Genomic DNA, 13059 nt, shown 5'->3' with positions numbered 1-13059 from the left:
TATTACTTCTTCCGTTTCAGAAAGATACATGTTCTAAAAAAACTGTTTCAAAAAATGTAGTTTTTTTTATTTTCAATGCATTTTTAACAACTAATAATGAAAGATGTGAATTTCAAAAACGTTAATTGCATTTGTTGAAGTTTTATTGGTTTAGAAATATAAAAATATAAAATTACAAAAAACTATGCATTAATAACTAAATTTTATTATATTTTATTAATAAGTGTGAAAATCTTAAAACATGTATTATTTTGAAACGGATGGAGTAGTAACCAATAATTAATTGTTGGTTTTAGTTATATTAACTGGTTTTGAATCCTCTATATGTCATTATAATATCTTATGCTTAGTTTCTTATACGAATTCCCTGCTTAATTGACGTCTATGATTTATATTAGGTAATTTCTATCAGTCGGTAAGGATAATTTTACTGCTGATATCTCAACCAATTTTAGAAATTAAAATAAACAGAAAAGGATAAGAGAAAAGTACAAACTAAATGAAGCGTGTCTTTTATAAAGTATTTTATTTTATTTTTATAAAAAATGTAATATTATTTTTGATTGCTTCTATCTTTTTATAAATTTTATTATTTTTAATAAAAATGATAAAATCATAGTTCTCTACTGATAAATGATAATGATGCGTCATGCAAAGTATCACAAAATACGCGCGCAGAACTTGTCATTCAGTTCATGGCGGCGCTAAACCGTTAAATGTAATCTCACTTTGCCTCACAAGTCACAAGTTACAACTCAAGTTACCCCAACGGTTATGTATATCAGCCCTTATTATTCATCTGCTTTGGAGTATTTAGTATTGATAATAAAATAATCAAGATATATATTAACGTATACAAAGTTAAACAACAGTTGACGACAAAGGTAAAGATTAATCCTTATAAAAACAAAGGTAAAAGATTAATAATGCAGAAAAGCGTTACGATCATGGACTATGTCGTCTATGCACAACGAAGATATTATTCTCAATTGTTCAACACGCTTACTGCTAGTAAACACAATACTATATAGTGCTGCAACCGTGCACAAACATATTGTATGGTTTATTTTCCTAGAAATAACAATCAGGTATTAATATCAAAATCTTGATGTCGTATGCTGTGATCAAATACATATTACCTGCACCAAGACATACGTATTTTGATGTTCACATTAAGTAAAAATAAACGTTTTTAATAGTTAAACACGCATTTAATTCTAGAGTTTTTAGCTATCATGAATAATACTCTATGTTCCATTAAGATAAACTTTAAAAAAAAATTGTTTTACAAAGAAGTATTTTTTGTGTTTCCTATGAAAAAAATGTAAATTTCAAGAAAATTAATTGAATTTATTGAATTACTATTGGTTAAAAATTGTTGAAAATTGAAAATTACAGAAAACGATATATTTATTATGGTAGTTTAATGAGTTTTTTAATATGCGTGAAAATACTAAAAAATTTATCTTTTTGTAATGGATGGAGTAGTATTTAGAAAATGAGATAATATATATGCGTATATATGTGTATAATTAGAAGGTGAGAATGCTGATTAGAATTACATTTACAAATTCAATGAATTTACAAGATTGACTCTATGAAGTTCTATTAATTTTATTTAACAGTCAAATTATGTATAATTTACAATACAATGAATTCATAATGGTGAGTACAAAGTTCCACCAGTTTTATTTAACCGTCACGATAAGTTAAGTTAATGGCTTATGACATTTATATCTCTTAACATTATACGTTTTAAACTTTATAACCATTTTTAATGGTCTTTTGAGATGAACATTCAGTTTACAATCAATTCCATGAATGAAAATGGAGTTTACGTTTTGTTTAATAAAATGAAAAGTTTTATAAGTGGTATGAAATCTTAATCACTTTAAATATTTGCACTTTTAGATTTTGATGTGTATTTGTCTAATAGATTGATGAATAAATAGTCTTTAATTCATTGTATTTAAACAACTTTTGTGACGGCATTTAATCAACTTTTTTTCTTGTGGCTGAAAGGTCTCGCTTTACCAAAAAAAATTCCTAAAATAAAATGTTGATTTGGCTTATGTTTAATCAATTAAAACAATTATCAGCACCCACATAATCCATAACACAATATGTGTTGGTAAACCTCAAGAAAACGAAAGATTTTGTGATTATCTTCAAAATGTTTTGCATAGTTTTTCTGTTGCATTTTTCATCAGTTACTTTCCTGCTATAGCTGTTATACATCTAAAAGATAAATGAAATTGTGGTTCTTAGAAAATGTAAAGTAATACACAAAGTTGTAGCTAATAGGTTAAACCGTAAAGTGAAACAATTACAAGCTCAGTTTTGCATTATGTAATTTGTATATTTCAAGCAAGCAAAGGCAAATTGGCCAAATACATCAGGTATAAAGTATAATACTGACGGTTAAATAGAATGAAGTACACACAAAAAAGATCACTACTAAAAATAAACAAGATTTGGATCCGCATTTTAAAAATTAAAATACTTTTATCAAAATTTTATATTTTAAAATTATTTTTCTATAATATATAAATATCAATATAAGATTTAAGCTAAATTAAAAAATTCACTCTTGTATAAATAGTGTATATAGTCTACTAATTTTAACATGTTATGAGAATATATTTTGTATTATTTATTTTAAATTTAAATGAATGCAATTTTATATCTTTAAAAATTTATGTTAAGTTATCAGTGTAATGTGATTTGTCAACTACAATCATATTTAAGTTTTATTTTAATATAACAGAGTAAATAAATATATAAAATATAAATATCATTGAATTATTAGTTTTCTTTTATAAATAATAACTAGAATAATTAATAATGATTTGTAGTTTTTTCTTACTAATTATGAAATTAATAAATTAATTTATAAAAAATAAAATAATAATGAGATTTTGAAGATTCTATTCTTCGATATATTTTGTTTTATTTATATATATATAAATATTTAAAATGAAAATATATTAAAAGATATTGTGATTAAATTATTGAAAATATTTTTATATTTTATTTTGAAAAAACACACATTTGATAAAGTTCCTATATTCAATAATTGTTGTAGGATATTATAAAAACGTACATTTAATTAATACGTTATAGAAGATGATCCAAGTTAAAAAATCAGACATGAAAAAGTTGTATGATTATGTTTTAATAAAATAGATCTCACTATTAATAATAAATATTATCATTAAATATTAAATAGGTTCCATATAAAATACAAAAGACAACATTCCCTTTGGAATATAAAAAGATATGATATAAAGAATGAAATAATTTTTAGTTCTCAGAAATAATCTTTATAAATTGACAAGAGGGGGACTTTCCCATTTTTCCCTATATAAACACCTGAAGGCAGCAATTTCATCTCAAACCCCACAGCAAAAAGCCACTCACCTTTTTTTATCTCTTTCTCTGCTTCCATGGCGACCAAGCTCGACACAAGCAGCTTACTCTTCGCTCTCTTGTCCAAATGTAGCCTCCTTACTCAAACCCATCTCGCTCTCTCTCTTCTCGTAGCCTCCATGGCTTGCCTCGCTGTCTCTCTCTTCTACTGGTCTCATCCCGGAGGACCCGCATGGGGAAAATACTTCCTCCATCGCCGTCACCAAACCGCCGTGATTCCCGGACCAAGAGGCTTACCTTTTGTCGGAAGCATGTCTCTCATGTCCAACGCTTTAGCTCACCGCTGCATAGCCGCAGCCGCGGAGAAATTCGGAGCCAAACGTTTAATGGCGTTTAGCTTGGGAGATACTCGCGTGATCGTCACGTGCAACCCTGATGTAGCTAAAGAGATTCTAAACAGTCCGGTTTTCGCTGACCGTCCGGTTAAGGAATCAGCGTATTCCCTTATGTTTAACCGGGCTATCGGTTTCGCTCCTTACGGCGTTTACTGGCGAACGTTGAGGAAAATCGCGTCTAATCATCTTTTCAGCCCGAAACAGATCAAACGCTCTGAAACGCAGAGACGTGTGATCGCGAATCAGATCGTGAAATGTCTCGAGAAACAGAGCAGCGGCAACGAAGGACTCTGTTTTGCTCGTGACTTGATCAAAACGGCATCGCTTAATAGCATGATGTGCTCTGTTTTCGGGAAAGAGTACGAGCTTGAGCATGAACACGATGAAGTTAATGAGCTTCGTGGTTTGGTCGAAGAAGGTTATGATTTACTCGGAACACTTAACTGGACCGATCATCTCCCGTGGCTGTCGGAATTTGATCCTCAGAGAATCCGGTCTAGATGTTCTAATCTTGTACCTAAAGTAAACCGGTTCGTGAACCGGATTATCTCTGACCACCGTGATCAAACTCGTGACTCGCCTAGCGACTTCGTTGACGTATTGCTCTCTCTCGATGGTCAGGATAAGTTATCTGACCCGGATATGGTCGCCGTTCTCTGGGTACGTTACGTACACATGTCTTTTTTAACTTTGCGATAAAATAGACAAAAAGAACACAATAAATCATTTTTATTAAATCTGTTTGCAATTTTTAATTAATTAAATAATGCAATTATGTGACAACAACATAGTAATTACATTTTTGTGGGTTTTACAGGAAATGATATTCAGAGGAACTGACACGGTGGCTGTCTTGATCGAGTGGGTTCTTGCTAGGATGGTCCTTCATCCAGATATTCAGTCAATGGTTCACAACGAGCTTGATCAGAACGTGGGAAGATCAAGAACCGTGGAAGAATCTGACGTGGCGTCTCTTACATATCTGACTGCTGTTGTGAAAGAAGTCTTGAGGCTTCACCCGCCAGGCCCACTTCTGTCGTGGGCCCGCTTAGCAATCACAGACACAATCATTGACGGCCGTCGTGTACCGGCAGGGACCACCGCAATGGTGAACATGTGGGCTATAGCACATGACCCACAAGTGTGGGAAAATCCTTTGGAGTTTAAACCTGAACGGTTTGTAGCAAAGGAAGGTGAGGTCGAGTTCTCGGTTCTTGGTTCGGATCTGAGGCTAGCACCGTTCGGGTCGGGCCGTCGGGTCTGCCCTGGAAAGAATCTTGGTTTGTCCACCGTGATGTATTGGATCGCTACTCTTATGCACGAGTTTGAGTGGTTTGCACCTACAGGTGAAAAGACTGTTGACTTGTCCGAGAAACTGAGGCTCTCGTGTGAGATGGCTAATCCTCTTGCTGTTAAACTGAGCGGCAGGCGCGGTTAATGCAATTATACGTTGAAGGAAAAAGAAATTAGTGTGCGAGGCATAAAAGAAAATAAAGAAAAAAATTAAAGGAAGACAAGAAAGGCTATGAACACTTTCTTGATACGTAACGTGAGTGGTGGTGTGAGGAGTGATGTATTGTGAATATAATGAAAGCATTAATCAATACTATCTTGATGTCACGGAAAACAATAGTTGATTCTGCAACTTATATGTGGTTTTTAATTCCTATCTAAATATTACAAATTAATGTCCTCGTTTGAATGTTTATCTTTTGTAAACATAATTAATAATATGGGTTAATAATAACTCCGTAATTTTGGGAAACGTTATTTGCTTGAACGCGAACACATCCCCGATTGCATGCAAAAATTATATCACTCTTTCCTCCACTGATCATGCAGATAAACAAAACCCATTCTCGTCAATAATGTATTTATTTTAATTAAGCTTTTATTCCGACAAGACACATAACAATATTGGAGATGGTGGATTCATTAGGCTAATACCAATTCATGATAATGAAACAAGTTATATATATTCGGAGAATGTTTAAATTCTCTACATGACTACATCCTTAAAGTTTCAAATTATCGATCGATGCTTTATGTGAAAAAGAGATATTTGTTAAAAGTTAGCAAAGAAACCTAAGGGGTTGTTTTCCACATTTTTCCACAGCCAAAAATATATAAGATTCGACTTTATAAAAGTTGCAGATTTGACATACGCTCTCTTTTGTTTTATTTTTAATGGCAAATCGTAAATTATATTGGGAGACTCTTATATTGGTCCCGTTTCATTACAAGAACTTTACAACGCGTTTTTATAAATATATAGGACGAATGATTCCAAAAGTTAAGTTTTTCAAAAGATTACTAGCTAATTTTCCCCTTCTCTTCGACTCTTGTAGACCTCTGGCTAAGTCCTCGGTCGAGATCGCTGTTTAATATTATTTTTCTGCTGGTTTTGGTTTAGAACATAGCGAAGTGAATAATTAAACTATGATCTTTAAATATTTTTCAAAAAAATATATAAAAAAAAGATTCCCAAATTTGTAAAAAAAAACTTTTTTTGTTAAAGCCTTATTAAAATGTTTATACCCCTCAACATTTCAGGGACGCATAGCCCCTGTATGCGGACTGGTATCCTATGAAAGTGGTGTTTCTACGGTTCTAGATATGTTGAAAATTAAGTCGGTAAAATGTCCTTAAAGCGTCTACCAGTCCCCTTTTAGTGTGTTTATTTCTTCAGGCGTTGTGGTTGTACAGGCATATCGGAAAAGTGGCGAGTTCTTAGGTGAAAGTAATTTGCAGTGCATGATCCACTAGAACTCTCCTTCGATATTGCGGCTGCTAAAAGACTCCATTTGTGGAAAGTAGAGCATTTTCACCGACTAACAATTAATCAAGAAAAGTAAAATAACCTACAGGCCTTTATAACTTGCCTAAATCTACTAAACATCTATTTAGGAGAATGATCTGAGAAATATAGCAACACTGGAAAACCCTAATTTATTGCTCACACTTTTAATTTCATTGATCAGACAAACTAATTAATATACACTCGTCGCCTTTCTAAAATTGGCAACTTAACAATAATCGAATTTTAATAAAATAATATGCTGTTTAAATATGAGAAGAATATTGACTGAAATCACTTTTAAAGTGTGTGGTCTAACCTACATATTTTTTGTTTTGAACTTTTCGAGCATACAAATATTTATAACTAGAGTTATATAGTTTAAAGAGTGGTGGTATTTATAATATATAGTATAAGAAGATTGTGACACATGAATTATTAAAGAGTGGTGGTATTTATAATCTAATAAGGAGTAGGCACATAAGCAATGGGAAAGAACAAAATCTGACAAGATTTGAATTAATTGTGGTCTAATCATATACACTATTGAAAGATCTAAAAAATTGGATAAGTATCTATAAAGATTTCTTATGTAGCATCTTCTTAATGGCGTCATGTAGATTAAATAAATTGTCCTGTTCTGTTACATCAATTTCACTACGTCGACGACTTGACACATGCTGACTTACAAATTACAACAAGATTGGCTAAAATTGTTTATCATATATATACTGATGGATTATTTTTATTTGGTAACATATGAATATATTGATCGATTCTTTGATAGCATATAAATATAACTATGTAGAAAGGAGTTATATTTTTTCAACAGATATAACTCAAAAGTTAACACAATATCACTCAACTAAAACTTATGTAAGATTAAAAGTTCATTATTGATAACATGTTTGAACAGTATGAGCTACAACAATAAGTTAAGTTAAATCAGCGGTAACACATTTACCAATTAGTATCCATACAACACAAATGATTTAGCTTAACTTTGTACATGAGAACTTCTGAAAACCCAAGACCATTTAGACTATGTGCAATGGACATGTTGAATAAATGATTAAACTACTTGATTTTTACAATGAAGTTGTTGAAAAAAATTAAACAATGACGTGACATTCAACTAATTGAATTTATTCAACATGTTAAAAGAAAAAAAAAAGGTTCCTTAAAGCTTTTTTTTTTGAACAAAGGTTCCATAAAGCTAGATGTCTATTTTGTATTAGATGTTTCTGATTTTTGATTTTTTTTACTCTACTCTAATTATTCGACATTAATTATTTCTAACAAATTTATTTAAAATTTGAAGTTTTTTATCTCAAAATTCATAAAAATTTATTTTCTATTAATAGACACTTGTTTTGTTTGATTTGGTATAATTTTTTTTTCTAATTTTAAGTTATGTGTTTTATTTGTTGTTTTGTATGTTTGTATTTGAAGTTTCGTAATTTTATTTGTTTTAGTAATACTAATTTTAGTATTATTAATTTTTCTTTATCCAAGAATAGAAATACAAAATTAAATTAAATTAAATTTATTTTAAATTATGTCATTTTAGTTCTTTAAGTTAATCATAATCAACATTATTATTAATATGTAATTGTAAATTATAAAAGATAAAAATGAATTGAAAATAGTAGGATAGTGTGTTGAATTTTATTAAACAAAATTAGTGTAAAAATTAGAAATGAAATAAATGTTGAAGAATTAGATGAAAGAAAGAAAATATGACGTGAAGTGTTAAAAAGGAAAAGAGAGTGTAGAATAATAGAAACCATTAATGATAGTCTTACATATTACTTAGGCTTATCAACGGAAGCACTCACACTTATATACATGGACCAGCGTAGACAAAGTATTATATCAAATTATTAGAAATGCAGAAATAATAAAAAATCATTATTGTTTATGAGAATCACAATGTATCAATTGTGTAAGTCGTTTAAGTTTTTCTTCAATATTTTTTCTTAATAGATTTAGTTGATTGAGCTGTTGTAGCCGTTTCCATGGTCTTTAACAATTAAACCATTGCCAGAGTTAGGTTTCCAGTAGAGGCTAAGATGAACGCCAGGATCATGATGAGTCTCCGAGGAGTTGTAGACGACAGAGCCATTTACTATCTGAACGTTACTGTTTACAAAACCATCAATCGGTAGATTTCCACCAATATTATCGTTATGCTTCTTTGAGTTGTTTGACCTATTATCCTCTCCTTTCCCGACGCCATGTGTCTTTATCGGTGACCGTTTAATCTCCATCACAGCTCCTTTGTTTTCACCTGAAATGGTTATGACGCCTTGTGTACCCATAATAACGTCATCAGACTCGTGTTGCTGCTCCTCGTTTGAACCGTGGACGAGGTTTGTTTTCTCCGAAAGAATGCTTTTCTGATGAGTGACCTCTCCCTCGTCCCTAGGCTTAGCTGGTTCGTGTTTTATAGACCGTGAAGATGTAACCGGACTCGGTTTAGGCTCTTGCACTTCTTTTGGTGGTGGACGTAATGATGTGGACAGCGGTTGAGGCAGCGGAGGAGGTGAAGGCGGAGCAGGCGGAGATCGTGGTGGTTTGATGACGTGGCGGGGAGGAGATGGGTCGCGTGAAGAGTTTTGTGTTTGCCGGACGACGCCAGAGAAACGGTACCAGGAACGACCCGATGGATTCGACATTAGTTGGTTTTGTTAATTATGATATTTAGTTTTAATAATGCAACGGTTTTGGGATTTAGGTATGGGATTTGGTCCTTTATACATGCTTTGTGGTGTTATTTAGAAATAGATTAATTATGTAGTTTACCAAAACATATATTAATAATGTACGAGAAGGTATCAGATGCAGCTTTCAAAACCCACATATTACGATTGGTATCAATAGTTTTCATTCAAATCATTTTATTTATTTGCTCATTGTAATTTTGTATTAAAAACTAATATATATATTCTTTACGTTACACTTTTTGTTCGCCTTATCTTATTTTAAGGGTGAAAATTCGAATTGTGGCAGAGAGTATAAAATACAGTGAAATGCCAAACTTAAAAAGCAAAACTAGAATTTTGGCTTCCACAAATTCGACCCACTTATGTTGTTAATATTCCTGTTGTATAAGAGACTAATTTTAGTTTAAATATTTTATCAGTCAAAGTACGTAAATTCTTGTACATTGATAAAACCATTACAGCAGAAATTAAAACTCTGAAAACACATGTCTAAGAGTGTTGTTGAGCCATATATCATATCAGTATGCACTCACGATTCTTACAATTCAGCATTTACAAACACACAAAAAAAGTTGCATAAGACTTTGCAATATATATAGTCAAGACTCATTACAAGTCCAACAACTAGAACTGTAAAGACAAGAAAAAGACAAAAACAAAAGCGGAAGAGACCACAACAAGTGAAGGGTTTAAGGCCATTTGGTGAACTCAAAGACCTTAAGGACGATATCAAAACCTGTTGGGATTTGCCAAATGAAAAGAAGAACATTGAGACCGTTCAACGCAATGTGTAGATTCCTCGCCGTCTCATTCCCTTTCTGCATGGCCGGCACCAAAGCAGCTGCAGCAGCCCATAGCACCGTTATCCCTGCAACCACCACCATCAATTCATATTTTGACCATCTATGCACTAATATTAACGATTTTTTTTTTAAGAAATCAAATTTGGATGGTAGTTAAAAATAAAATTTAGACTCAAAACCAATTGACAGTAATTAAATTGGTTCATATATCTCTTATATACTACTTAAATCCTACAAATTCTGATGTAGGACTTTGTCACTGATATTAGTAAAAACCTTATATTATCTCATGATATTATAAAATGAAATCGCTATATACCTCTAGAAACCTTATGTAATAATCCGAACCGGAAAACTAAACCGAATATTTACATTTTTCCAATCCAAATTTGGCTCCTAATCTCAGACCGAACCACAACAGGATATTATTTATTTTCCTCAAATTTTCAACATTCTATCAATCATCCGAGTCCTAAAGACCAAAACATCTCAAGAGATATCGTCAGTGGTGAAATAATACCTGCTCCAGCGTAGAGATGAGGACCGGGGAAGAGTTTACCGGTACGAAGATAAGTGTTAAGACCACCAAACACAGACTCCAAAACACCAAACCCTAACAAAACAGAGCCTGCGTCAAAGTGTTTGTCTCTGTAAGACCCTTTGACCAACTCTTTCCTCTCTTCCGTCAACCGTCGGATCTCAAGCTCCGTGGCAGAAGGAGGCGACGAAGAGTCAACGACCGTGGATCCATCGGGAGAAACAGGAGTTGGCTTAACCTGTTTCTTGAGCTCGTTGATCTCGCTTTGGATGGTACGCACACGTCTCCATTGCCAACCTAAGTAACCAGCGTATAGAGTGTATACGAACAAACCTCCCATCACTATTGGGTGTATCAACGCGAACGATCGTCCTTCCAGGATCCCAAACTGTCCTCCAGCTGCTGCTGCATCCTGTGGATCGATGAGAAAGGGCAATGCGGTGAGTGCGAGAGGGAGGGAAGATGATTTAAGGAGCTGGAGGGCGTTGGGAATGGAGGGTAGTTCTGGGATCTTGGGAGGTTGCGCCTTGGAGGCTGGTTTGAGAGAGTTGAGAGTTTTAGGACGATGGGTGGTGCGAGGAAGAAGATGGAGTGTGGAGAGACAATGAAGTGTGGTCGCCATACTCTCTCTGTCTCACTTTGCTAAATTGTGACAGAGATGATTTTATCATGGCAAAAAGAGAGGAGAAGAAACAAGAGAGAGAGAGATCCTTAACCGCACAAACAACGAACCAAACAGATAAGAGAACTCCTCGAAAGTTTCACGTGTCAAAATATACGAACGCTACTTAAAATAATAATAAAACCTATAGTGTCAATATCCTTGAACATTTAACTGGGCATTAATGTATACTAGAGTCCATTTTAAGGGCCCATACAGCCCATAATATTTGTTTCTTCATATTAATTCTAGTTGGAGAACATTTTTTTATTGAGCCTAGGCATTCGGCCCAAATTGAATACGAACAGAAAGTTTTGGCTCTTGGTTATCATCGAACAAAGATGGTTGATGTCTTGATGACTTTTGTAAATTGTGAAATGCCAAAGTTTCGAGTTGGAGTATCTCTGTGACTTTCTGTGTGTACTGTGGACCGCGTGAGTCGTCATAAACATGCATAGAATCATTGATTGCGCCATTTTACAGTCAATAGACATATGCATGACATGAGAAACAGAAAGCACAGTGCAGACTAAAGCGTCAAATCACAAATCTATTTGTACTATACTACCTTATTTATATACAAAAAAAAAAGAAACAAATGAGCGATTGCCTTTTTTTTTTTTTTCTTTTGAGCGATGGCTATGTATACGCATTTATTTGTAATCGTACAAAATTTTAGTTGAAAGTATTTCTAATAAATAGTACGTAGGTTTGATAGACTAGTATATATGACTATAGTTTGATAGTCAATCAGATATATAATGATGTAATTTCATAAAATTTAGAGTCTAAATGTTAATAATTAATATTTAGTATCAAGTTTTGTTGGTCTGCATGATCATGTATAACTATGATTTCAAAATAAAAATAAAAATTTGGACAACCCAAAACTCTGGATCGAAATCTAAATTATTATTTTTTCAATGAACAATTAGCCATTTTTAATCATATATTGACACACAAGGAATAGATGACCGAATCATGTAGACAACCTTATCTTCGACTTTAAGACTTTTGAATTTTCATCCCTTTGCATAAGAATGATTCAACGCGAAAATGTATTATAATAAAATCTAAACGACAAGTGATCAGTAATACATTGGCGTCACGTTAAAATCAATGCTTCTCCATCCAAAACCAGATTTCATTATCAATATTACTTGTAGATTGAACAACTTATTACAAAGAGGAAACAGAGGAAGAAGCAGCCAAAAATAAAACAACACAGAAGATGTTAAGCTTAACACTATACCAAAAAAAAATATTACTTGTAGATGTTGTAGAAATATCAGTTTCAGGAGTATATACATTTAGATTCTCATCAACATGGTAGTAAGCAAGTAAATGAAAACACCTTAAAGTAAGTGAATGTGATTTTTTTCTTCTACCAGACGTATTAAACATATTATTATAAGAGAGCTCTTTCTTTCCTTTCGACTAAATATTAAATTTAGAAACAAAGATTTGCTTACAATAATAGAAACACGATCCGAGCAAATCAAAACTACAGAGCCAAGACATTGGATTATACCTAACAGGAGTGTTTTCAACAGAAACAACTCATGCAGCCAAAAAAAGGTTGGCATGATGAGGGCACATATGATTGTCGATGATTCTCATTCGCCACATTACTAATAAAGAAAACGTTCTTGTTTGATTCAACTTCTTAAAAACATATTTACATATTCTTCTAAGAAACCGAAAGTGAAATTTAAAAGATAATTATGCTTTGAGACATGTACACCGCTTCATTCATTCAAGGGTTTAAAA

The 13059-nt window shown here is 32.7% G+C and overlaps 3 protein-coding genes across 3 annotated transcripts; 1 reads left to right on the top strand and 2 right to left on the bottom strand.

Annotated features, from left to right (window-relative positions):
* Positions 1–3364: 3364 nt before the first annotated feature.
* LOC103842009 (cytochrome P450 78A9) lies at positions 3365–9935 on the top strand. Its single transcript, XM_009118608.2, has 2 exons — positions 3365–4424; positions 4582–9935. Exons 1-2 carry the CDS (start codon positions 3447–3449, stop codon positions 5200–5202), a joined length of 1599 nt encoding a protein of 532 aa, XP_009116856.2. The 5' UTR covers positions 3365–3446; the 3' UTR covers positions 5203–9935.
* Positions 8550–9239, bottom strand: LOC103842353 (ENHANCER OF AG-4 protein 2). Its single transcript, XM_009118966.1, has one exon. The coding sequence runs from the start codon at positions 9237–9239 to the stop codon at positions 8550–8552; it is 690 nt and encodes a 229-aa protein (XP_009117214.1).
* Positions 9755–11369, bottom strand: LOC103842007. Its single transcript, XM_033281414.1, has 2 exons — positions 10611–11369; positions 9755–10155 (listed from the first exon to the last, which is right to left on the bottom strand). The coding sequence occupies exons 1-2, from the start codon at positions 11248–11250 to the stop codon at positions 9977–9979; spliced, it is 819 nt and encodes a 272-aa protein (XP_033137305.1). The 5' UTR covers positions 11251–11369; the 3' UTR covers positions 9755–9976.
* Between the last annotated feature and the right edge of the window lie 1690 nt (positions 11370–13059).

The sequence above is a fragment of the Brassica rapa genome, chromosome A09 (genome assembly GCF_000309985.2).
Source record: "Brassica rapa cultivar Chiifu-401-42 chromosome A09, CAAS_Brap_v3.01, whole genome shotgun sequence".
NCBI lineage: Eukaryota > Viridiplantae > Streptophyta > Magnoliopsida > Brassicales > Brassicaceae > Brassica > Brassica rapa.
This window is presented reverse-complemented; position numbering and strand designations above follow the sequence as displayed.

What these genes read in the sequence shown, in the direction of transcription:
- LOC103842353 (XM_009118966.1), bottom strand. Translation starts at nt 9,239, where the DNA reads ATGTCGAATCCATCGGGTCGTTCCTGGTACCGTTTCTCTGGCGTCGTC.
- LOC103842009 (XM_009118608.2), top strand. Translation starts at nt 3,447, where the DNA reads ATGGCGACCAAGCTCGACACAAGCAGCTTACTCTTCGCTCTCTTGTCC. An exon ending in ATATGGTCGCCGTTCTCTGG is followed by an intron (nt 4,425 to 4,581) that starts GTACGTTACGTA and finishes TGGGTTTTACAG; the next exon opens with GAAATGATATTCAGAGGAAC.
- LOC103842007 (XM_033281414.1), bottom strand. Translation starts at nt 11,250, where the DNA reads ATGGCGACCACACTTCATTGTCTCTCCACACTCCATCTTCTTCCTCGC. An exon ending in TCATCTCTACGCTGGAGCAG is followed by an intron (nt 10,156 to 10,610) that starts GTATTATTTCAC and finishes TGGTGGTTGCAG; the next exon opens with GGATAACGGTGCTATGGGCT.